Here is a 26,824-nt window from a genome sequence, read left to right on the forward strand (position 1 = left end):
TCGTAGTTCTTATGCACATTCTGCAAGGTAAAGAGACCTTGAGCACCGTTTGTACCAAGCCAAGAAGAAATTAGCGGAAATAACTACTTTGTATGACGAACATGTGAGAGTTTCAAAGTGAGAAATTGAAGATACGAGCTGATGATTATATATGTATGCAGCTAGTTTTATTATGAAAGCAATGAGTAATTTAACCACATTTCATTATTTCATTCATTTCATTTCTTACTGCTGTTTCATTTAGACTGGTGAAGGATATAAATTACAACAAATCTTTTTGTGATCAGCATGCAACATCTTCAAGTGGTGATCAATTAACAAACTGACAGCAATTTACATTCTACACTAAACGCCTTGTTTTACACTGTGTGTGTGTGTCACAGAAACTAATGTACAATTCTGTGTGACTCCTCATATAGGGGGAAGCAAACCATCACATAGCAATGACGCCCTTGACACGGCATACAGTATGTTTGCATATCTGCAGCAGCGTTGATCCTCGGAGACAGTTATCTCTGTATCGACATGTTATCCACTGTATTTGTATTGCAAGAGTGTGATATTTCTATATTCCATTTTCTTTACTGAAAGCTTTATTAAACATGTTGTCAGACTGTGTACCTGTGGCGAATAAGTAATCCTGCATTTCTTGTGAAATGATTTGCTATTATTTTAGGGAAATACTTCTCCCAGACATCCTGATGGAGGCACTCAAGATCTTTTACTTCAGTATCTCTCCAAACTGATAGCATCCATATATTAATAGAAATGCACTGCTTCAGATCGACAAACACTGATCATTTAAAACGACTAACCCCATCACCTTTTTGCATGGTATTTTTTGTGAAAAGCTGCAATTATCATTTACTCTGAAGATTAAATACCTTAAGTAAAGCGCCCATGTCTCCAACAATTGGCAGGGCAGTCTGTCAGGAAAAAAAAAAAGAAGAGAAAGTCTTAATTTCAGAGCAAAAAACTTTCATGTTTTTGAAATATTAAGCAGTTGTTTGCTTGGTGCAACTGCATCTGGTAAATTACTTAAAACATCACCAGGCGTATAAGACTGTCCTACATGCCTCGAATGTGATTTACCCTGAACATTTTCAACAAATTTATATTTTAGTGTTTTAGTTTCAGTTTTTATCTGCAACGCTTGAGGAAACAGTTTAATAACTTTGTTGCTGGAAGACAGGATCCTCACATCTTCAAAATATTGTTGTTCTCTGGAGCCAAGAAAAAACATTTTGAAGTGAAGCCCATATGCTTTTAAAAAAATAATCTATAAGTGCTTCTCATACATCTTTCCAACACATGAATATAAATAGGTTAAAACGCTACACTTACAAGGCTTTAATACAGCAGCAACGCTCGCATTGTGTTCACACTACAGCTATTAGAACTATAGTAAACGCGTCTCATTTCAAACTCAAAAAGGCACCAGAAAAACATGAAAACATGTGTTAACAACAGGGTGCCGCCAATTTGTCCTAAACTGCAACATTTTTCCTGAACGGTGATGTTAGTGAACAGTGAGACAAGCTGGTAATTATCCAAAAACTGGAGCTGCACTCGGAATATTGACTTTGACTTTAAGGTGATGTCAGTGCTTCTCAACGCTGATCAGTGATGCAGAACTGCAGAAAGCAGATGAGATTTTCTCACATACCGGTTCACCTGGAGGTCCAGCAGGGCCTGGTGGGCCTGGTCTACCAGGGGAGCCCTTTAATTGAGACAAAGACAGGAGTTAACAGCCCTCCAAGCTATAATATCAAGCAGACATGCAAGGCTATAAGTTGCTGCTTTCACACCCATCCCAGTTGGTGGGGATTTGTGTCCAGGAGCTGTGATACATTGTACTTGTTCATCCACAGTGCGTAGCTGACATTCTGCGGTGCTTCCAGCCATCTTTTATCTGCAGATGTGTGAAGGAGTGAAGAAGAACGGAAGGACGGACTGATCTCACTTACCTCTCTTCCCGGAGCTCCAGGAGGGCCAGAAAAACCCGGGGGTCCACGAAGGCCCTATAAAAAAAAAAATCCCCCGACAGATTTAAACAATCGCGCTTTATATAATCAGCTAAGTGTTATTTGCACTGTAAATAACTGCCAGACTGCTGGCCACAAGAACAATCAGCTTCAAATCTTTTCAAAATAAACTTGAACATGCTGTTTGTGTGCTATGGATTCAAAGAATTTTCCACAGACCTCAATTCCTGGCTTCCCCGGGGGTCCCACGGGGCCCTAAGAACACATCACACATCTTGTTAACACTATCTGCCCTCTAGCACCCAGGATCCAATAAAGGGATTGTGTTAGACACCTTTTGCTCTATTGATTCTCTGTCTCCACCAATCCTTTATTTCAAAAATGAACGCAGCCTCACTCACAGTCAAATCTGCGAGCTTCAAACTAGCGCCGGAGAGCATATATGATGAAGGTAGCGTGCAATACAGCAGCACCCCACAGCGATGACCAGTGTTTTCATCAGAGGGTGCATTTTATGAACACTTAAAGTGAAAATCAAAGAGGATCTCCTTCATTCAACGCCCAAGACAAAGACAAGAATCTGAAGGTACCATAGTTGGAGCTAAATAATTAATGCGGGATCAATACGACATCATACTTACTGGTGTGCCTATGACACTCTCTCCGGGTTCGCCCTTTTCGCCGTGGTCTCCTGGCAATCCCGGGACACCTCGCTCACCCTGACACAAACACAGTCGGTGGGGGGGGGGGATTCAAGGGAGAGTGAATCCAGAAGAAGGAAGAGCTGCTGCTCTGCGTGATCATTAAGTATTCAAACTCTGCCGGAACCCATTTCCCTTTATCTTTTGCCTTTAGTAGCTTCAAGGGTAAGAAACACTACTATGGTGAAGGCCAGTGGCATGCACATGTTCATTATCTATTTCATTTGAAGTCATACATGCACTGTGGTACCCAGTGAACTCAAATGTACAAGGTTTTGTGTTTTTTTTTTCATGACAATACCATTAATTACTGGAGCACGATTCCATGGGAGAAACTTGAAACCTCTTCTACGGCTTTACATTGAGCACATCCAGTGTGGGAGCATTTTCAGTGATATCGACTACACTGGCGCTTTAATGCAGCGGTTGCTTGTAAATCTAAGTACGTGAGATGGAGGGGAAACTATGTTAAAGTTTTTTTCTTTTTAAAACATATTTGAACAAGCAAACATTTAACTTTCATTAAAACAGTGCTGACAGATGACATAATCGCAAATGACTCACACAAATTGACATTTTGTTGTCATTTTCATAATTCAAATAAATAAAGAGCAGATTAGTCACATGGAAAAAGTACGAACGGCTCTACATTAATCAGCCCTTCAGAAACACAATATTTGAATCAGAAGCTCCAGATTAGGTGATAATGATTAGAACCTCCTTGACAGGGGGAACCTGTCTGATTTAACCCTTTCAACACTAAGTAAATGTGTATTCCTAATACACTTCAACACTAAATATCTTTGGCTTGAAAAACACCTTCAACACGAAGTAACTTGCTTGAAATTCATGATCAGATATGGTTTTGATTAATCACTCATAAATTCTTAAGTAGACTTTACATCACTACATATCTGGTATCAATCAAAAGTAGACAAGCGGACGGTTAAAAATATATGGAAGTTTACTCTTGTCATATACATACAGGTGAAATACAGGTGTGAAAAGGTAAAGGTTAAACTTCAGGGATACATGCAATTAATTATCAGTTCTTATATGCTGAGACATCAGCTAAAGTCTTGTAATTAGTTCGTTTTAAACGCTTATAAACATTTCGGAAACAAACGTTTTCTGGTGATTTTTGGGGTCAAACAACATCATTTTACTTCATTTGCATAATTTATTTCATGACTGAATCGCTTGTTCACATATGGGAATTCCCACTGATAGACAATCAAAATGAATGAAACAGAAAGTCGCCATATACCGGAGCCCGCTATACCGCACTGCAGCGTTAAATGTCGGTGAAAGCTGCAGACCGATATCGCGGTCTGCAGTGTTGAACGGGAGTTGTAAGCAGGCTATAGTGTCGAAAGGATTAAACCTCTGACATTGAGGTTCTGGTATTTTCTTTGCTATTGAAGTGTGTGGGGTGTCATCATGGCACGATATAGCGAGCTCTCTAAGGCCTTCAGAAAAAGAAAAAAAAAGGTAGTGGATGTCTACGAGTCTGGCAAGTGATTTAAAAAGATCTCCAACTCTTTTGAAGTAAATCAATCTGCTGTGAGGAAATCGAACGCAAGTGAGGTAGATTTCAAACAACCTCAGCAAATTCAGTCCAAGAGAAACTTCTGTCACAGGATCTGCACTTGACTCTTGCGAGTGTTGGTCTCAAAGTGTCTACAAGATCACCAAGAGTTGACCTGCATGGTAGGAAAAAAGCCTTTGCTTTCCTCCACAAAGAACCACAGAGTGAAACTACAGTTTGCCAATGAACACGTAGGCCAGGCCTTTTGGAATCATGTGCTCAAGACAGACAGATCAAGGATGAAGTTGTCTGGCCACAGTTACAGTAGACACGTTTGGTGCAGATGAAAAACGGCTTCTCAGGAGAAGAACCTTAGACTATCTGTAAAGCTTCGTGGTGGTTTGGGGCTGCTTTGCTGCTTGCAGGTCTTGATTCACCTGAATACTGCATCATATCAAAAAAATGCTTCGAGATAATGTTAGACCGAAAGCTGAACCGGATACTGACCTTTTGACAGGATAACGACCCCGAGAATACTAGTAAATCTAACGAAGAACGGATCAAAAAGAAAAATGGAGGGATCTGAAATAAGCTAGTGAGAGCCAAGATTTGAATTCCATTGCAATGTTGAAGGGGGATTTGAAACAGACGGTACATGCAAGAAAACCCTCAGACATCTCACTACTAAAGGAATTTTGCATGATACAAAGGTAAAAACATTCCGTAAGCCCATGTCAAGGATTGGTGGGCACGTCTGTAAAACACACAAGAAGCTATTTCCACTTGAGGGCCAACACTAGCTTCAGAGGGCTAAGGCTGTACTTTGTTGTTTTTTTTTTCCACAGAATATCTATTCAGATTTTATTTATTGATATTTCTGTTTAATAAAAGATTGAAGAAGCCAATTTGGGGTGTTGTTCAGGTATGCCATCTTTATATGTAGACACTGTTTTACAGAGATTCAACTGCTTTCATGTCCAAATATGTCAAGAAAAAGCCAAAACTGTCCAATTTTTTCTTCCCCCAATACATGTACATAGAAACAGATAGTAAAACTAGCTAAAAGTAACAGAAACTAGATCCTATAAGACGTTATTTCCTGCTTGTTTTAGTAACTGTGTTTTCTGTATTTGCTGCACATTTCTGTGTTTGGACGTGTTTTCTATATTCATGTGAGTCTTCTCTTTATTATTAATATTCCAGCAGGAACTTTACTGCTAACTTCTCCCTCATGGATTGTGTTATGAACATCATTCAAAAATCAAATTTGTATTTGTACCATACGACATTGATTTTATGTTCTAACTTTTTAAAGCTATTTATTTCGTAATGTAAGTCAATCGGAGACATTATCTGACTCTAAAGAAACCTTTTCAGCATTTATAAGCTAACTGCTGTGCTGCAGATTCAGATGTAGACTCCTACTAGAACATAATCCATCTTTACAGTTTAATGCCAACATAAATAATGTAACTGAATCAATGAGGTAATGTAGGGAGATCATCTTGATTTTGATATTTAGATGATCTGATCTGCTACTCTTTATTGTGTTTTTAAGGTTGTGCACTTAAAACTAGCAGCTTGATTCCAGAGACTTCCACAGACTTAATCTGAGAAATGCAGATTACTCTAGTCAGTTGTGTTTTCTCACTTTGTTCTGTCAATTTTGTGAAGCTGTTTCCTAGTTTGTTTGTGTTTTGTTAGTGGATGTTGCAGTGCAGTGAGCTCTTGAGGCCATAATTCAAAAGTAAATAGTTAGAATAGTTTGCTAAAAGCTTCAGCCGCTGAGTATGGAAGCACCAATGCATAGTTGACCTGAAGCGACAATTCAATTGCGTGATATTGTTATCGAAGAGTAACAATATCCACTTTTATGTAATTGCTAGTGTTGAATATCATCCAGTACAAATCAATTCAAACCAGCAGCACATTTAGAATTAATAGGTGAAGCAGATAATAGGGTGCTTGAGCTGCGGTGTCATAACAAGAAAAACATTTTGGAGCCACTGACCTAAATGGAAGGTTTTGTTACAGCAGAAAAAGTAAAACACAGATAGTCTCCATAAATATCATTGATCTATCTGCAGAGGTTAACATACAGCAGTGGGCAATACTGAAAGTTGTGTTGGTGAAGTTCCACCACCACAGTGCCTCCTACCTTCGGCCCGCGAGACCCTCGAGCTAGAGACAACCCATCGCCCTGTAAAACAACAGGAAGAAGACATCAGAATAGAGAATCGCTGCACATTCATCAGCAATTCACTTTGAGAACTGAGGTGCAGCCGTCCCCCACCAAAAAAAAAAAGCTGCTCGAAATTAAAACAAGAGCCTCGAATCTGTATGAGCTACACATCACAGCGCAAACAATATGAACACGGCGCTGCATTATGAGCTCATCTTCAATACTATTTACAACATTTTTATTAGTTTCTGTCTACAGAGGCACAGTGATAATACCATACAAAGGAGGAAAAAAAAAATCCTGATTGGAATTGAAGCTAGTGTAAGCATTATTTACTGTACCATCCAGATGAGACATTGATTTCTGTGGTCAGCATGTATTAGTGTTACAAGTCCTACATTGCACAATGTAAATTAGCTATGCAGAAGTTGGATTCGAACTAACGCAGCAATTCTACAGTTTTTAGGGGAGAAATGTACCCGTTCGCTCAGACATAAAACGGGGGAAGTTAAGAAGGTGCAGAACTTTTAGAGACAAATGTGATCCTACGACTGCACTTTTCTGTTAGACGTTATGCAACTGCTGTCATGGTTATGGGTTTATTTTCATTCACCTGGCTTCCTCCCACACGGTCCAAAAACATGTTGAAGTTAATTGGTGATTCTAAATTGTCCGTAGGTGTGAATGTGAGTGTGCTTGGTTGTCTGTCTATAAGTGTAGCCCTGTGATAGACTGGTGACCTGTCCAGGGTGTCCCCTGCCTTCACCCTGAGTCAGCTGGGATAGGCTTCAGCTCAGCGTGACCCTACTGAGGATTAAGCGGTGTATAGATAATGGATGGATGGATGTTTCAGATCTCACCTTCGTCATCTGACCTGCCCCTCCTCTCCACTCACCTGATTCCTTTCAGCTAATCCTCCTGCAGTATATATACACTCCCAACCTGCCACTACTCATTTGCCAGATTGTCTTTGTGCCTTAGTTTTCTAGTGGTGTGTTTGCCTTGATTAGTTTATGCATGTTTTTTTGTTCTTTTTTAACCTAGCATATATCTGGGATTTTGCCTCAGCCCTTGTGCTTTGTTTGCTTTCCTGATGTTTTGTACCTTTTCAAGTATTTTTCCTTTTACTCCTTGAAGTCATGCTTTTGGGTTCCTCGTCTCAAGCCCAGCGCTCCACTGAAACAAAACCTCTACGTCAGTATACGAGAGCGGAGGGTGACTGCTAATCTATGCAAATAATAACACCGAAAGAAACAAAGAGCAAACTGGTCATTATTCATTTGAAGGCAAAATCAATAAAGTGACGTTAACTACTCGAGCAGGCTGACTCATTAAAGATGGTCGGACAATCTGCACTGAGTTCTGTTTATTGCCTTTTTTTTTTCCTCCCCTTATCTTTGTCTTACGCAACAAAGACCATAAACGCTGAGAATGAGTTTTCTCGCAGTTCCTCCACGCAGACTGACATTTGTAAAAGACTGGATGACGCCGGCTCTAAATGAAAGTCGTTTCTCTTTGTTTCGTTTTTTGACCTATGTGACAACACAGGCGGCCATTAGAATGCTGTAAACATCACCCCTTGACACGCGCACAGCCCTCGTTTCCAATCCTTTTGCAATTTTCACAGTGCTGGAGTATGTTAAAGAGGTTTAAATACTTCTGCCTGAACGCAATCTTTCCCTTATTACTCTGCTCACAGTACCTCCCTTGCTTGATGAGTAGGTTTGCTGTCAAGCTTAATGTTCAGTTCAGTGTTTCCGCACACAAACAAACATGATTGTTTGAAGCCGTAGAGCGCTGCCGGTGATTGAAGAGAGCGAGCACTGTCGACCAGGACTGAAGCATTCAACTTCACACGCTGCCTTTTTTTTTTTTTTTTTTGGGGTGACTTTATAATGAACATTTCTATATGCAAAGCCATGTCCATAAAAGAGAGTGCTTCAACAGCTATAAGCTCCAAAATGGGAGGATAGGTGATTACCCAGACTGGGGTTATCCAATGGTGGATTGCCTAATGACACCGCATCTCTATAATGTCACGGCATCTCTGCAGCTGGCGGAGCTAGTTTCCTCAACTTGTCTGCTGCTGTTGTTGTGTCTGGTTGCAAGTGACCTATAGTACTCTATTGAATTCTCTGCTGTTTTCATGCTCTGCACTAACAGTTTTTGTGTCCTTTGACTTGAGGGCTTTAGTGAACAAAGTTTAAACAAAATGACTGCCTAAACTCCACGTGGCACCTACCATATATCCACCTCCAGGTTCTCCAGGCTCACCCTTAGGACCTTGAGGTCCCTGTGGCCCAATCAGTCCTCCAGAGTCTCCCTATAGACAGAAAGACAGACAGTCATCAGAAGTTTTTCTGTGGCAAAAGTGTCAAACTGGCTCTGTCATCTCAACAATGCAAAAGAGGTGCTGTATTAGACGCATGGATCCCATATCCAGCATTTTTCCAAAGATCAAAATATTTGGAGCATTATTTTTTTTTCTCCTCCAGAATATTTTTATTGTGAAGATCACAAACATACATTACAGGATTCTCAGAAAGGTGTACAAAAATCAGATTTGGCAAGAATAAAACATTATTTTTCTCTTTTTATCCTCAACCATGAGCTGGAGTTGATGTATACGACAGTGAGACACAGGTTATTAATATAAGGTGCTGGGCGACCCTTCAAGTATACACAACAAGTATAAAACAAGTATATTATAACTGAGTTATCACCTAATCAGTTGCTACCAGTTGCTGTGTGCATGAGTAGCAATACAACAAGGGTGGAGACAGAGGGAGAGTTGGAAAGAGTAATTGATTACAGTTGAAAGCAGGTTCAAAAACCCCAGAGAGGATAGATAGATAGATAGATAGATAGATAGATAGATAGATAGATAGATAGATAGATAGATAGATAGATAGATAGATAGATAGATAGACAGATAGATAGATAGATAGATAGATAGATAGATAGATAGATAGATAGATAGATAGATAGATAGACAGATAGAAAGATAGAAAGATAGATAGATAGATGTGAGGAACAAATAAAAAAATAAATAGAAAAAAGAAATATATATATATAAAAGTGATATCATGTTAAGTGTGGGGTATGTTGAGATCCAAATTAGTGGCCTGAAAGTAATTTAGAAATGGTCCCCAAGCCCACTACTCTGTCAAAAAATTTACATTTCCAAACAGCTTGTCGCATTATTTTTAACTTAGTTTTGGAAAATGTATCCAAAAATGTGCCACTTTGGCTTCAATGCTTCTGTCTGTGGATGGAAGCAATGTGTGGTCCAGAATATGATTGGTTGCACGTCAAGAGTAATAGCCAATAAACACTGAAAGATAAATGTTAAAAAAAATAACAATTAAATAAACATATCAGGAATAAATAAATGTATAACAACAAAGTTTTGCGTTGGAGTTTGTGCTATTCTAAACCAACACACCAAGACTTACGCCAAAATTACAAAGATGAAAAAACTACAAACCCCACCATGAATAATAAGAATCGGAACCAAAAACAAAAAAAAAAAAGATATCAGTTGACATCTACTTGCTAACCTAAAAGTCTCCTAGCCCCAGCCCCTATTTAGTTTGTTTACTTTTTACTATTTTTTCACTGAGTAAAACATGAATTCACATCCAGAACTGCTTTTTTGGATCAGAGCTAACATCAGTACAGCAAATAAAGGAGGATTATAAAATGAATATCGGAGGCTTAAGCACTTTATGTCAATGAGTATAGGGGGCTTAGGCACTTTCAGTTTATTTCTCTGCTCTAGAGTATAACAGAGTGATTCCGCTGGGTGGGGAGATTTGAGTACAGCTTCATTTATTTTGAGGAGTAACAAACCCCATCAAATATGCATGTCAGCTGCAGACTTTGCTAATTTGCCACTTTCAGCACAGCGTTTGGAGCCCTACTGCAAAGAAGAAAATTTGTGTACAAATAACAGCGTTGTCGGAGGCATCAAAGGCAAGAACACAAAAGTTTGCGGTATGATTGCGAAAGGCACGCAGGGCGAGTCATCCGAAAGGTGTCTTCACAAGTTGTCTAGCATGTTCAACCTGTGATAAAACATCATAGCTTCGTATTTTTCTTTGAGGTAAGAACTTGATTTGAAGTTTACCTACCTTTTCTCCTTTCAGGCCATCTCTCCCAGGCACCCCTGGCTCCCCTGGCGAGCCCTGTAAATAGTGGTGAAAAGAGACACATCTATCACCAGGCCTTCATCTCCTCACACACATTTATCTCCTCCTCCTCACTGCTTCAGCGGGCTGCTGTGTTCCAACATAATTTCCCTTAGCCAGGATTTATGAAATGCCTCTTTTCCCTCCCTGCTTTTGAATAAAGACAGATGCTCATTACCGAAGCAGGTGTGGAGAACAGATTGGGCCTCTGCCTCCGTTCCTGGCATAAAGCGCTTAGATTTGCCTCTTTCCACTAATTAATTCTTAAATTTGATTACTGATCGTCTGTGTAAAAATTCTGGACTTTTCTCCCTATACTTCCTCTCTGTCTCTGCCTGTTGAGGTTTATCTGTTTATCTCTCTCTTTCATTTTTGGCAGCCTGAGCTAAGAGAGTGGAGGATGTGGCAAGGTGACAGATAAGGCAACGGGAGAAAGGGAGGCTTGACATGAAGTGCTGGTGTCTAGTGCCAGTGTACTTACTGGCTCGCCTGGGAGCCCTGGTAGTCCAGTGGGTCCAGGCCGTCCTTCCTTCCCCTGGCAAAACACAAAGGAAAAACCAATACTTTGTGCTATTTTCTCTCTTTGTTTGGTGACAGAAAATGTCTGGGCTTTGAGTGTTATACCCCGGCCAGCTATGCCGCGGACACAGACTTTTCCAGAGCATTTCAAACAGCACTGTTGTGTAAGTGATGCCCCTGCTGCCTTTTTAATAAACCATGGTCAGTTGCACGGCAATTACTGTATGCAGACACTGTCATCATGACTGAGCAGCAGCAGCACGTTAGATCACTTACATCACCGCTGTGCCGTTATTCTAGATGAGCTGTTTATATGCATTCCTCTTTTCGACTGATTATTGTCTTTACATGTGCGGATAATTGAAATGATCCACATATTACCATGGAAACTGAACCTATGTCGAATGAGAAGTGGGAAAAGATTCTGTATCCTGGCTGCTATCTTTACCTACTCGCTCGCATGACTGGGATAAAACATGCATCTGCATAATCACCAACAGTTTATGATATTCTCATGAACATTCTTCAAAGGAATACATTTACAGAACACATGTACACTAAGCATTCCCTTCTAAAGAGGGGGGAATATGTAATTATTTGTTTGCATTCATCTCCATATTCCACTAACAAATATCATTTTAATTATAAGACGCTTCACAAAAGCAACAGAGGAAAAAATGAAATTGTGGGTTTTGTTTTAGTTTAGTGTTATTATTATTTTGGTCCTCTTTCTCATACGTGCACACAGTCCTGCTCTGGTTTCATCGTATATTCAACAGATTTTGAGGCCTCATTTTCATTTGACCTACAATAAGGTGCACAGCAGACATGAGACAAACACAAAGTCTCACCTCTGGGCCTTGATCTCCCTTTAGTCCTGGCGGCCCCATGTTTCCCTGTTACATCACCAAAAAAGGATGAATAAGGAAGGAAAAGAGAGGCAAGGAAATAGAAAAGGGGGAAAAAAAAACACAACATCTTTGAGATTTGTCTTCTGTTATATGCTACTGAAAGAAAGGGTATAGTATTTGTTTGATGTCTTTCTGAATTCAATATACAGGAGAACTTTCATGCACTCAAAGAAGGTTTCCAAAGGTGTGGAGAGGCATAAACAACAGAAAAGGAATGAAGGTTCACTTCAGCAGCAGCTGGGGATGAATTACTCGCGAGTGTGTCACTAGAAATTTTAGGTCCTCAGATGACAGCTAGAAAACATGGCACTTTGCAGGGCCACTGTCTAGCTCAGGATGTACTATGTCAAAGAAAGAATCTTTTCTACGAAAAAAAAAAAAAAGACTTTGATCAACAATCTGTAAACTCCACACAGCCACATCCTGCTGTGACTGCTGTTCACAGGCATGCAGAGCGCTGGTCAAAGGACTTTGAAGCCTTATTGCGTTGGCAGTGGATATTTATGCAAAAAAATTTTTTTAGTGCAACTGCAAAGTCTTCAATGAGTCACCTTGAGGCCTTGCGGTCCTTGAACCCCTTTCTCACCCTGCAGAAAGTCGAGGAAATAGGAAAGCATTAGTTTTCTAGATGCGCGTCAAAAAATAAGTAATAAAAAAAATCAAGTAAGCCATTCCTCTTGCTGACAGTGGTAAGGTTTAAACTATTTCCTCAAGGACCTTCAAGAAGTTAGCTTTCATATTATGTGAAGGTTAAGAACACAGAGTATTTCCTTTGCCAAGTTTGTTCCTCTTCTCTGAAAATGTGGATATAATCAAAACAGTAACTACTTAAAAAAAAAAAAAAAACACCTCTGAGATATAATCTTTTTTGCTTTTTCCTTCATACCATTTACACTTATCATTGCCGTGAATGGGATGTTTGATGCCAACCATAATGCAGTAAATCTTCCCCCATTTGCAGATTTTACAGAGATTTTAGACACATATTTTTTTGTTTTCTTTTTCTTTCTTTCGGTACATTCAATTTGAAATAAAACAACAGATTGGGGCTCAGCTTCAATTTGAGCATGTTTCCGTAAATATAAAAAAAAGACATATGCGGGAGACATAGCGCTTTCAACACAAAGTTTAGGGCTTTAAAAGTCGCTGGGGAGATACACATGAAGTCAAACAACATTATCTTCATATTTAATATTTTGTTTACTTATGCAATGCTGTCTCTGTCTACAGTTTGAGCTTCAGCAAGTGGAATGTTTCTTCAATCAGACTGAGACGAGGGTAAATGACAGTCAGATTTTCCACCTCTTCACCCCGGAAAGCTCTTATTTGCTTTGACTGTATGTTTAAAATTGTTGTCCTGCTGAAAAACGAAACGTCATTCAGGAAGGTTTTCTGCATTTGGTTGAATCTTAGTCCTTTCTGTATATCTCTGCATTCACTGTGTTGCTTCACAAGCACAAGATTTTAAAATATGATGCGATTCTATGGGTCACGAGCCTTTTTTGTCCCTCCACATCTTCCTCTTTCAATCACTTTAATTAAAAATAAATTTTTGTTTCATCAGTACATTGAACTTTGTCCTCAAACGGTTTTCTTTCCATATGTTTTTTTTCCTTGTGTGGGCTGTAACCTGGACATCTCAGTTTCTGATTCTGACTGGTTGTTTTCACCTCTGAGTTGCTCTCTGAGGTCGCGGTCGTGAACTCTTCTCTTGATCGCCAACAAGGAAAGATGAACTCCTACATCCTGGTAAACACTCTTAACTTGCTGTGCACTCTTGAGGGTGTTTTTCTGCACCGTAGCATTTATTATCAAGTCATCAACAAGACTTCTGCTTCTCAGTCTATCCGTTTATTTGCCATTTTCTTGTTTTTCCTGTGTGAACCTCCTATTTTTTTTTTTTCTTTTGTTTTCAGAATGCACCCAACTATTGATTTTGGCAAGCAAACTACCTTTGATATCTCTTTGATAGATTTTTGCTTTTTTATTGAGGCTCATTATTATCTCCTTCACTTGCGTGGTCACATCTTCACTCCTCGTATTGACAGATAACTCTGCCTCAATCTCAATGGCGGCTCTTGACTCTCGATTAACTCCGAGCCATATGTGAGATCTTTTGTGCGTGAACAAACGTTGATACGTGCACGCCGGCCCGTGTAACATTTAGCAGCTGAGTGTCCAATTACTTTTGAACCTTTTCAGATTGAGTATTATGTGTTCAGTAATTTCCCAGGCCTGGGATAAATAAAGTATTTTTCTATTCTATTCTATGTGTTAAAAGGACTATATCTCATAGTTCTTTCTGGGCTGACACATGCCCACATCAATCAGAGCAGGGACTTGGCACTTTCATATAGCGTATTTCAGAATGAATGTGCTTATATTCAAAGCCCAAAGAGCAAAAAAAAATGTGTCACTCTCCAAATACTTATGATCTGGACTATGTCTCTGCTTGTAATTTGCTTTTTGCTTTTTTTTCTTCTTTTTCCATTTAGTGGACTGTCTTTTGATGTTTGGTCAATAGCTGCATCAGTGGCCTTTGTCATCTGCTCGCCTGACGTAGATGCATCTGCTGCTCTGGGGCCCAAACAATAATTGTATGCCAATTTATTCTGTGCCTCACCTTGTGCTTCTCTACAAAGCACAAGGATGAAATCAGACTCGCCGTTTGAACAGCAGGTGATGTTCAATTGTTCTTTCCAAAATCAAATGTCAATGCTGCTTTTGTTGACGTTACGCAAGAAACGGGGCGAATTTTTCACGCTGTGGTGTCGGATGCGGCGTTTGAAAATTAATACTGACTTTTGTATGGTTAAATAATCTTCAGTGAGAAAGAATGATGAGATGAACTCACCTCATCTCCCTTTTCCCCCTTCTGGCTTCTTTCCTTTGTTTCATCCTTAAACAAAAGACAGAACAAAACACTTCAAAAACTGACTGCGGTGTACTTTTTGTACAAGAAAAAAAAATAAAAAATACAGTAAGGCATCGTACATAAACATTTCACATTTTGTGATTTTAATGGCCGCTTACAGTTCCAGAGAGCTGTCTTAATCCATGAGCTGTCATCACCTAGAAATAATGAAAGAGACACAGTGTTCTCTATGATAGTCTCGACTGATCTGGCAATTACTGTGACTAAAGACATTTAAAAAAAAAAAAAGATGTTTGTAAAGACAATATGGGAGCCACAACTTCTTCTTGGTTCACTAATGTATGTGCTCAACCTGACTCTCTTCCTACAAATCTCAACCTTGGCTTGATAAGAAAAGATTAAATTTGTATTTAGATGGAACATTTTCATTTTCTCCTTTATATCTTCAATAAAGAGCGACAGAGCAGGTGAGCCTTCTGCAACAAAATTAAATGAAATGGAAAAGAGAGGAGGTCAATACTACTTGATGCACCCAAATTATTATATTTAAAGTGTTTCTATGGAGCCACTTGCTCCTCAAGTCATTCTTTGTACAAGTTACGCATCAAATCACACATTGCAACAAAGACCTAATTTAAACCCGACACCAACATGCATCGCAATGAATCAGAAGTCAGTTTGTTAGCGCTCGATCAAATAAAAACCAAGGACACGCTGAAGTCGAGCTGGTAATAACAGGATACTACGCTACTGACCTCATTTTACACAAGAATGTATGCAAATGCAGAAACTTGCATCCAGCTTTCCTGCTGTTTAAAGGCTTTTTCTAACATTTTAAAAAATAAAACTGTTGTTCCCAAAAATACAGAATGGCCTCAATTATCTTACAAAGCACGCACGCACCGGGGGAAGAGGTGGAACGGTGCAGTCGCCAATGATACGAGCGATTGTTGCAGTTGGATTGCTCACAATCGCATTTCAGAGCTGACACCGGTGACATATATTAATAACAGGTTGCACAGGCACATCGAGATGCAATCTGGATATGAGATGAACAATAAAATGTGGGAGTAAACTGGACAAAAGTTTTGAGAGTAGGACCGATGTTTTTAAGGCCCAGTGCATCTATCTACAATCATCAGGAGAACTCATTACATCTGAATGTCCTCAGGCCCCTTTGTGTTGTGTTAATTCTGCATTTCACCCATGTATGCAGTTCAGTCTTGCAGAATCAGATGAAATGAGATGCAAAAGAAAACAGAAGCAATCTCAGCAACTGAAAGCCATTTCTATATATTTTCTGCCCCCATGGCACTTAGATTTTGTACAGATGTGTCTCCTATTGACATAATTGCCATTAGTTACTTCTCTTGATTGTTTCTCATTCAAAGGATTTTCAGGTTTTTTTTTTGGTCCGCCTGTTCAGGTGTCCTGTTCCCTGATGAATGTGTGCCCATGAGTCCTTTTAGAGCCTTACTGTGTAATTAAGGCATATGTATAAAGTAGACATGAAGTTCTCTCTCTTCCTTCAGCAACAATGGTCAAATCAAGTTTAAGTAAGGTGCTGAATCCCCTCCTGTCCCAGCAGCGTGTCTGCATAATCAGTCAACCTTCAGCGTGCAGCTACTCAACAAAACGACTGCTGTCAGTTTTTTTTTTCTTCTTCTTTCCTCGGATACGGAACAATGCCACGAGTATCTGCCTGATGAAATTTCTGCCCGAATTTTTCTCGAGAGCTATGAAATACTGCGCATTACCATTTTCTCAACATAACGTGGCATAACAGATTCAATTTAATAGATTATAAAAACCCATTGTAAAGCGAAGGCGCACTAAAAACAGGGCAGTCTGAGAGCTAAAAAGACTGTTTTGCCACTTTAAGGGCTTTGGGAGAAGTGATGGCGGTGCATGCCTGTAAGCTCACTGCTCCTCCCTGTCACTAATAAACACAGGCACAAGAAGGTTTATGAAGGGAGGGTAATGATCTGAACCCTGGCTTCTGCTGTGTAAGGGAAATCAATGCTTAACTGCCAAAATTATCTGCAATGGGAAAGCAGAGAGCACAGACAGAGACTGGTACTAAATATTCAAACAGCCTCATTTATCAAATGACTAATGTTTTCCCCTCCACCGTGTGCTATAGTATACATCGCCTATACTCCGGGTGGTCCACACCTCACTACACAACAATGAACACAACTGAGTATTTCAGTTTTGATAGAAAAATTTTGTTATCTTCCTCCCCAAGCAGAAATGAAATTTCAGGGGGGGGACCCAACAAAAAACAACAACTCAAATATAATTGCAATGCAAGACCTTAGTGTTTTGAGCAGCCATTAAAACCGCCTACATTGATATCTATTCTTATTAAATGACTAGACTTTTTGTTGGTTCGACAGAAACCAGTGAAACCAGTTGAGAGTGAGAGATATTTGTTCGCTCTATAATTAAGTTGTCTAATTTCCATATGAATTACTTGCTAACAAGCGATGAAAATGAGAAGAAGAATGAAAGCCGTCAAACTTTGTTTCCAAGCTTGTGTCGAAAGCCTTCAGAGGTTCAATAGGCAGCAGATCTTTAGAACAAAACCCATTAGGACAGAGTCATCTAAATGTCAAAGCCCTCGCTTTGAGGCACAAAGGCGCCAACGCCATGTTTTCATTTGACACTTTCTATACTTTAATTTCTGTTTTTTTCCCAGAGAAGGTACACATAGTTGTCTTTGGAGTCACTACGACCGCCTTACAGATCTTCAAGTGATTTTTCACAGTGTATTTTTGACTTTAAAACGTCGAAGCGATGAGTTTTATCACCCCGGCACCACCCACTCTGTGTCACCTTCAGCACATATTAGACATCCAGCATGACGTCAGGGTTTCTCCGTCTTTATCTGCTGCTTAACCACATTTGGCATTAGTGTCATCCACCAAAAACCATTTATTTATAATTTACAATTATGAACATTATACAAAGGTCATGTGCTGCGTGACCCCCATTAATTGACGTGATCATTTTTTTTTTTTGTTCCAAATGAAAGATTACAACATCAGAGGGCGATGGCTAAATACACAAGAAGTTGCAGTAAGTTGTTTTGTGAATATGTAGATTGCTAAAAAAAAAAAAAAAGTCATTCATTGAGAGCCTGTAGCAAAGAATCAGGGATTTCATTACCTGAGAAAACTAGGAGGCTCTTAACATGCCCTGCCTTTAAACACACTGCCCATGTTTGATGGCCTTTATCAACACAGAACCTCTGTTCATATAGAAAAAAAAAACATATATATACAGCTAGAGTAAATCTGCAGGCCTGTCAAAGTACGGAAATTGGTTACATAGTGACATGCTCAATGTTGGAGGTGTGACAGCAAAGGCAAACACTGCTCTGTTGTTGGTTTCTCCTCCCTGGTCCACAAATAGTAGGATACGAACTGCTTAATGACGCACAAAAACGACATTTTCTTGGGTTTGTCGCAAAGAAAAGGGTGCAAATATGACATCATCTAATCTAACATCTTACTAATTGACAATAAACAATATTCTGGAACAGAGGGTTTCATCCCTGTTGTGTACTTACAGGACCAGGAGGACCGGGAGGGCCAACATCCCCCTGAAAACACAACAGAAACATAATATCAGTCACTACCTATAAGCAACTGTTAGACAGAGAGACTAACAGGCAGTGACAAAAGGGATACAAAAATAGAAGACAAAAAAACCCCCAAAAAACATACAACATAAAACTCCACTTGAGAAACCACTTCTGAAAGCGGGTTGCCACAGGTGACCTCGAACAGCTACATCAATAAGTTTTGGAGCAACAATAAAGAATGCAATAACACGGCCAGATCTCACAGAAAATACTGTTTAACTCAAGTGATGCGGAAATAAAAATAAAAACACCGAATAATTCTTCTTAAAGAGCAGAGTGCAATGCTGCATTTCATGTGAAGCGTGTAGAATGTTGTACTATATATACTCCCAGCATGCATGGCCCTTTGTAATGGGTTTACTGGGAGCTCCAGTATGTGAGCTATTGCATGACAGGAGCCTCCATTTTTCTATTCATAATTTAGAAGCTATAGCTTTTGTGCTTTCAATAAAACAAGAAAACATCACAGATTATATAGAGGACTATAAACAACTCAAAAGCACTCAGAGAATGCATGACCAGCCTTACCAACTCTGAACAATTCTCTGAATTCACTACTACAATAACAGGGAAGGTTTCTAAGTTTTTAATCTCCGTCTAGATCTGGATCAAAAATACATTTAAGCTATTTTTAGAGAGTATCCAAACCTAGAAATATATAGGTGCTGTAGGTAAATAAGTCCCACAACTCATCTATAGCATGGCTCTAGGGATGGAAATGTCCATAAGTCCATCACTTTGGTCCACACAGGGATTTCACTGATGGATGGCCATGAGATTGTGTACAGGCACACATGGTTCCCAAATGATGAATCTCTCCGACTTTTGGATTGGATCATAAAATATGAAGCACATTTTCACACTGCTCATGATGGATCCAGAGACTTTGGTGGTCCTCTGACTTTTCCTCCTGCACCACCAGCAGGACAAAGTTTTCACTTTATGTTGTTTACAATGCTACAGACAATCACGGTACCCAGAGGATGAATCTTACAGTCTCATCGATGGCTATTACGCCAGTGAAGCCGACAGTTTAGACTTTTACCAAAATGTTTTTGGAAAATCTTGGGTGGCCTGACATGCAGATTAATAGAGACATTCATGGTGGGAAATACCCTGTGTTTTTCATGTCATAAACAGGTAAAATTTCCACTTCAGCTGGCACAAAATTGTGTAATGACAGCCAGCTACACTACGTCTGAGGATTCATGCTGACAACTGTTTATCCTTTAACTTTCCCTTTACCACCTGCATGAGGTTGACATTTATGTTTTGAGTGAAGTGACTCAACATTATGGGTGAATGAAATTTGATGCCCACATTTATGTCTCCCTAAGGATCTATTATTATCTCTGCTGAACAGCTGAGCCATTCTCAGCCAAAATTGTTATTTGCACTGCTATTTTGCACAATGTACATATGTATTTTCTGCTCAAATGTTATATTTGTCTTATTATCTTGTTTTATTTATTATTGTTATTATTATTATTTATTGTATTTTATTTTTTTTCTTTTCTTTCTGTAGTTATTTTATTTTATTCCTTTATTTTCCTATTTCGATTATTCTTTGTCACTCCTAGGGCGACACCAACAGCCGAAACCAAATTCCTTGTATGTTGTGTACGTACTTGGCCATTAAAGCTGATTCTGATTCTGACTCTGATTCTGATTTTTTTTTTTTTTAAAACTACAAGAAAGGGTAATGTAAAAATAATTTGGAAAATAATGGACACATTTGCTTATTTAACCAACAAGTCTATGTTTTTAAATTACTACAAACAAAATAATAATTGCAATATAAAGGGAGTATCTGTAATATATGCTAATTTTATAACGGTATTTTACATGTTCTACATTTTTCACTACTTTTTAGGTGAATTCCTTTTTTTTCTATACAAAACACATGGAAATGTACAATTACAGGCATTCAATGATGTTTTACATTAGATATAAACATTCTATTATTTGTCTTTTTTTCAATTTTAATGATATCTTTATGCATTTCAAAAATTTGGTGGAAAAATTCTGTAAAACTAGAGTTTTTTTTTTTCATTTAATATTATTTTTCAACAGTGTTCTGCTTGCATGCATTGCTACAGTGCAATATGTTAATTAGTTCAATATTAGTTCAATAAAATACTGTGCTGCCTGACAGTCCTGCTAGCATCGCTGTTTTGGGAACATTTGTAATCAATCGGCCTTCATAAGAAACTGATTGAATCAAGTTTCTCATGCATCCCTTTGGAGAACATTTTTCAATCTTTGACCACTGACGAACTGTAAAAAATGCTGAATTATGGATCCTTGTTTTATGTGCATTGCATTCAGGTCATCCTTATTAAAGAGAGCTCGCTCTCAATGGCCCTCCTTGATTTTAAAAAGAAAAGGTTGAAGAAGAATGAGTCACTTCCATTTAAACTTATTAAATTATGTTGTATTTCCATCAGATTGTGAAAGGACTGAACCCAGTTCATCTGCCTATTTATCATATGAATTAGGTTCAAAGTACAAGAGCACAAGAGCACTGGATGTATGCAATAGCAATTCATGCAAAATAGCAAATACCTACAAGGAATCAGAAGCCAATTGCTTATTCCTTATGAGTTAGGCTTCCCACAGCTTAGAAGTCAGGAGTTACTGGAAAAAAACCTGTGCTTTGTAAATGCCGCCGCCTGCAGTAAACAATATTACTTCTTACCTGACGCATGGAGCAATTTTCCTAAAGATTTCACTGAAATTGCTTTTTTAGATACAGCATTCTGCTAAGTGACAGATAAAGAGACATATTGAGGTAATTAAAGAGTCTTAGCTCTTTGCCTATACTGCAGGAGGTTCTTTTTTTTTTTTTTACCTCTGCGAAGTATCCCTTAGACAAAGTATCACGCATGTACAAGCACAAAAACATACGCACGCACTCGCACATGCACGAGCTGTCGACGGTGAGAAAATGAGCTGAATCATGCTTACAGGCGCAGAGGATAGAAACAATGTCAACTGTGAAAAGCAAGAAATAATCACCTGCAGACTCATTACTCAGTGCTACGTGATTTCACAGAGCCTTGGAGGATAAACAGCTTGAGGAAGATCACTAACTCAAAAGGTTTAACCTCTGAAATCTGGTATATCATATCAATTAAATTGCTTGAACTACCCTCCCCTCCCCTCCACACACACACACAGACACACACACACCTACACACACACACACACAGAAGTGTGAGCACAAACACAGGGAATCATCATGTATGACACTTGACATTGATGTGACTTACTTTTTGTCCTTTCATCCCGCCGGTCCCCTCGGCACCTGGCTGACCCTGTGGGAGGAGGCCTTGGTTAATGACTCTGTAACACAGCGGCACTGTAAATGTCACTGCTGGAAAATACATACAGGATCTCCTCGCTCTCCTTTCTCCCCCGGGACTCCAGACTCACCCTTCTCCCCCTGTATGCGAACAGAGCAGATCATTGACAGTGACTGACGGCAAAGGCAGGGCGAGAAGACAGAAAGCTCTGAGAGTGAAACTTAGGCAAGGACAGCTCGCATGAATAAGTAATCGGAAAAACATACAGCAGCGTATCATGTCAGAATCAAACTAGTTTGTAATTACGGAAAGGGGGGGGGATGACAGTGAAACTCGTGGATTTGCAAATGTGTGGTGGTAGAAATGAAAAACTTTAAACTCTGTTGCATTGCAGCAGTTATCCGTGTTTCCTTATTCAAATCATTCCCTCGTCTGCCAACAGATGGCACTTCATGACTGCTGCTGAGCTGTCCTGAGAGTGTTTTAACAGGATTTCTCCCTGCCAGTTATGTGGAGAATGCTCTAAGTAAACATAACTGTAAGACAAATGTACTTTCGTCAGGACAGACAATGAATGAATAATTTGTCATCACACACACACACACATACACTCGCACACAAGAGAACTCGCTTTCTCGCAAATAATACCGCATACATTTCCCACCCTCTTGTGACCTTTCACGCTCCTGTTTCTGACATCACACAAGGTCTCGGGCAACAGCTACATGGAATCTCAGTTATTATTTCAGCCACGTGGCAGGCGTGTGGCAGATATTTAACCACCCGGACTTAGAGAAATGCATTGTTTTTAGGTCCCCTGTCGTATCTAATGAATCTCACCTGTGATGCTTTACTTTCTTCTCCAAACAGCAACACACACACACACAAAAAACCAGGCTGTTCATCAAAGATTATTGTTGTTTCGTATGACATGTGCGAAGATTTATGGGGATCGCTTCAGACACTCTGCGCTCAGACATTATGGAGCATCTGTTTAGCAATCTGAGACAACTGAGCGACATCTGAGAAAGGTTGCAGCATATTTGCACACTCCTTAGCGACGCCTGGACTCTAACGCACAATAACTGCCATTCAGCTTTCGGGGCCCCTCCCCCCAGTTCCCTCGACTCGCTAATGACAGCCTCTGCAATACCATTCATTTAATGAGATATAGTCACTGTTTCCTCATCCAAATTAGGAGCTGTTATTAAGTCAGTAGACTGCTGCCACGTATGAACAGATGGATTGTCTTATTAATATTTTAGGCGGGGAGGAGAGACTAGTGGCAAAACTGACTTTGAGTGCTAATTGAATTCTCTGCAGCTTTATCAGCCACACGGAAACTCATGATTTTACCATCATGATCTGAGACGAAAATCAACTATTATAATTGCTGTCATGCTATCAATCACAAGCCTGAGAAAAAAAAGAAGGCCGGTAGCGGTTTGATGCAACTGTTCAAATTATACTGTACACAGAAAACGATTATCCATTGTTCAGGGGTAGTTTTCACACAGGGACGACTGAGATTCCATGCAAGTTTCTGCACAGCTGATTGAAAGTCTTGGATAACACTTGTCGTGAAAAGGTTCCTAAAATGCGCGTTGGCATAGATTCTTGGAAAAGAAATATATTTCCGTCCTTATCTTTGTTAGATCTGCATGGGAGATCATTCAAAGTCAATTTATTGGCAGAGGACTATGTAACAAGTTAATAAACCTTTCAAATGAGATTAACTGTAGCACGGCCAGTATTTATGTTGATTATCCCTATATTTACACAATGGGAAAGCCCCAGAGTGTATAGAGCAGGGCACGGCTCCACCTGTGGAGATCTGCGGATGATATGTTGACTTTGAGCCACCTCGAGTCATCAAACTGCAATTAAGACTGTCTGCATCTCTCGCTCCATCAATATCTGCAGTGCTCTGTCAGAGCCCATTTGCGACTGTCAGTGGGTGACACAGTTATGGATATGTAATTCATGAGAACACCGTCTTCCCGGCACATCATGCACTGAAGACCTTCTTTCTTTTTTACTTTAAAACATTCACACTCGGCTGGGTGAACGAGAGGGGGGCTCGGCTCGCGCAGATGTTACACAAGCTGCAGTTTAGTCTAACTTGCGTCTATTTTGTCCGAGCTAAAAAATGCACAAGGATGGCACTGAGAAGTACGACGAAATCCCTGATGCTGTTCAATAATTACTGCTCATGAAAACTGGTACTTTCCGTTCCTCTCGGAAGGTGTGATAGTTTCTCTTCTCGCACTTATCATGCCGGCTGGTGTAAATTCCTGTAAATGCATGGCCATACTTGTTACATTATGGCATGTTTAAATGTGAAGTGGTTCTCGGGGACACAAGTTTTCTTGTCGTCCACAGGAAGCATGAATTTATAATGATGAAGTGAAGATGTATCCGTAATGTGGGGGCATGACTGATTTATGGCAGGGGCAAGGCTGGCATGCACATTTAATGCACGAAAAGGAGCACAGGAACAATGTCTCGACTAGCAGCTACATGCGCTGAAGGTCTTCTAACGAGTGTGTTTATCATGTTCTTTAATCATAATGTTACATTTAATTCAGTCTCAAATGGGTAGCTTTAGCCTCCTGAAGGCCTCGTCATCAGTAGGTGTAACTCCGTCCTTCATTAGAATTCATTTGAATGTTTTATGTTAGTGAGTCAGCAGGTCAACTTTTATGGACTCTTGTAAACTTGAAGAGAGACTATTACACAGTAATTATTTGGTACTATTACATGGAAATAGCTTTACGCGTCCTTTCCTTCGGTGTGTTGAAACCCTTCAGTCACTTCCTCCTAAGCTCACAGGCTTGGAGATGTTTTCATTTCTGCCACATGAAGTCTGCAGTTTTACGGCTTCGTTTAATGATATAACACCGATTCCAAGATGACAGTAAAGCTGCAACTCAGCAGCCAATTAGAGGAAACTCATGAAAACTTCATCGAGGTAACCTCTGTGTGTCATTTTACTACGCGTGGAAAAACACAATGTCATTTGTCATCTAAACAAAACCGCTGTCCATTGTGCCTCCACCTATAGTGTACCTACTGCAATCCCATTTGTTTCGAGGTATAATAAGTGTGTCCTCTTATAGACAACTTTCTCTTTCAAGGTTGGCCGGCTGACACTTCTCCCTCCTCTGGGCACAGGGAGCAGGAGGAATTCTGTGGCCCGAGCTGACACCACAGCAAACGACGCACCTATACATCAAATGAACAGCTGCGGTCAAGGGGTTGTCCACTGCACAATAGCTTTCACTCTCAACATGATCACAAGTAGGCCACTGGAGGCTTGGTGGGTGGNATATTGCAGCGGTGGATGCAATCTGCTTCTGATATCAGCTTCATAAATCTTACACACATCATGCACATTACACACACACGCACACACACGCACACACACACACACACACACACACACCTTGTTGCACAGAATAGATATTTCCCAGACAGTCCATTGCAAGTTTCTCTTTTAAACTATAATTGAACTCAAGGTTGTCTGAGTGTGTTTTTTTTTTTTTTTTTTTATATCTCATGTGCCTCTGGTGAGCTACAACACCCCTGGGCTTCATGAAAATGATTGCAGACCCTTTTTGGTGGGTGGGTGGGTTTGTGAAAGAAGCACGTTGCAGCAGAGACAGTGGGAGGCCTGGTAGAGGCCCATGTCTGAGTGTGTTTTTTTTTTTTACACTGCATATCTCATGTGCCTCTGGTGAGCTACAACACCCCTGGGCTTCATGAAAATGATTGCAGACCCTTTTTGCAAAAGCACTGTATGTAATGGCCATCTGTCTGTTTGGAGTGCGAGCACTGAGTCACGCTGTGCCGCGCTGCAGGAGGTGCAGGGTGGGAACAGCTATTTAACTTGCACAGTAGATAGGCTACAATTGACTGAAAGGTGCCATTTGCGACGAGGGCTATCTGCTCCTGACTATAAATACAAAAACATGTCAGTCAAGGACAGAGCGGATTTTGCTTCTGGTCACACACGTGTCTGACTTGCCTGCTTCTTGGGACAACTAGTTTGGTACGTCTTTATACAGACGACGCTTCGCAAATGATTAAAGTCCCCCCCTCCACCTATTTGGAGGGCTGCTACAACAAACACTGCTCAGTCATCTTGACAATTTGCTGGAAGTGCATGAAAGGGTGAGTTTATCAAACTGTGAGACAGCTCAGATTTACTTTAAATGCCACACGCCAGTACTTTGTTTTGTGACAAATAACGTTTTAGGTGATACCTTGACACTTGCTCCTTCGGAGGTTCCTAAGGCACCCTGCAAAAAAGACAGAAAGACAATAATATAAATACTCTTGTGAACCGTAAACATGTTATATATATATCATCATTGCGTAACCATCGTAACCCTCCCGTCACTCTTATTTAACTCTCTAAACCACAAGCACTTTTTTGGACATTTTTTAATTCACTCTGGGCTCATCATTTCTTACTGTGATATAAAGTTTTCCACCTCAGTGGTAACAGCATAACCATGGCTAGAAGTGGAGAGAACTCAAAAATGTGTACAGTATGACACAGCTATATTGTCATAAATCATAAAAACCCAAAAAACAACCACTACTGAAAAAAAAAACAAAAAACAAAAAACTGAAATGTGCCAACTAGTGCTGCTAATACTGGAAAAACAATGGTGGCTCTACATACTACAAATGTTTTACTACTTAGATTATTCATCTGTGCCAATACTGCCTGCAGTTCAACCTCAAACCTCTCTGAACTTTTGTCATCTTTAATTATCAATTGTGCCCAGGAATGCAGATTTGTTTTCTGCTTGTACGGAATCTGTTGAGTAGAAATGGTTTATTGCTGGTAAATTTGCAAATGAGAACTATTAGATAAAGTGATTTTGATGAAACATCACAATTTTAAGCTTAGATTTGCATCATTTTCCCAAAAGAACTGCACATGACAAATGAGTTCTTCAATGACTTTC

General features: G+C 39.8%; 1 protein-coding gene across 1 annotated transcript in view; it reads right to left on the minus strand.

The window, feature by feature from the left end:
- The window catches only part of LOC103355081 (collagen alpha-1(XIX) chain), a 105,376-nt gene that overhangs the window by 24,505 nt on the left and 54,047 nt on the right, over positions 1 to 26,824 (minus strand). The window contains exons 18-34 of the mRNA XM_008278740.1: positions 26,111 to 26,146; positions 21,932 to 21,985; positions 21,813 to 21,857; positions 18,466 to 18,498; positions 15,050 to 15,088; positions 14,871 to 14,915; positions 12,568 to 12,603; positions 11,957 to 12,001; positions 11,068 to 11,121; positions 10,530 to 10,583; positions 8,639 to 8,719; positions 6,373 to 6,414; positions 2,627 to 2,704; positions 2,205 to 2,240; positions 1,968 to 2,021; positions 1,667 to 1,720; positions 885 to 926 (exon numbers count right to left, since the gene is read on the minus strand). Of these exons, the coding sequence (XP_008276962.1) occupies positions 885 to 926; positions 1,667 to 1,720; positions 1,968 to 2,021; positions 2,205 to 2,240; positions 2,627 to 2,704; positions 6,373 to 6,414; positions 8,639 to 8,719; positions 10,530 to 10,583; positions 11,068 to 11,121; positions 11,957 to 12,001; positions 12,568 to 12,603; positions 14,871 to 14,915; positions 15,050 to 15,088; positions 18,466 to 18,498; positions 21,813 to 21,857; positions 21,932 to 21,985; positions 26,111 to 26,146 (828 nt within the window). The remainder of the gene's footprint in view (positions 1 to 884; positions 927 to 1,666; positions 1,721 to 1,967; positions 2,022 to 2,204; positions 2,241 to 2,626; positions 2,705 to 6,372; positions 6,415 to 8,638; positions 8,720 to 10,529; positions 10,584 to 11,067; positions 11,122 to 11,956; positions 12,002 to 12,567; positions 12,604 to 14,870; positions 14,916 to 15,049; positions 15,089 to 18,465; positions 18,499 to 21,812; positions 21,858 to 21,931; positions 21,986 to 26,110; positions 26,147 to 26,824) is intronic.

This window comes from Stegastes partitus, unplaced genomic scaffold, assembly GCF_000690725.1.
Source record: "Stegastes partitus isolate 25-593 unplaced genomic scaffold, Stegastes_partitus-1.0.2 Scaffold131, whole genome shotgun sequence".
Lineage (NCBI taxonomy): Eukaryota > Metazoa > Chordata > Actinopteri > Pomacentridae > Stegastes > Stegastes partitus.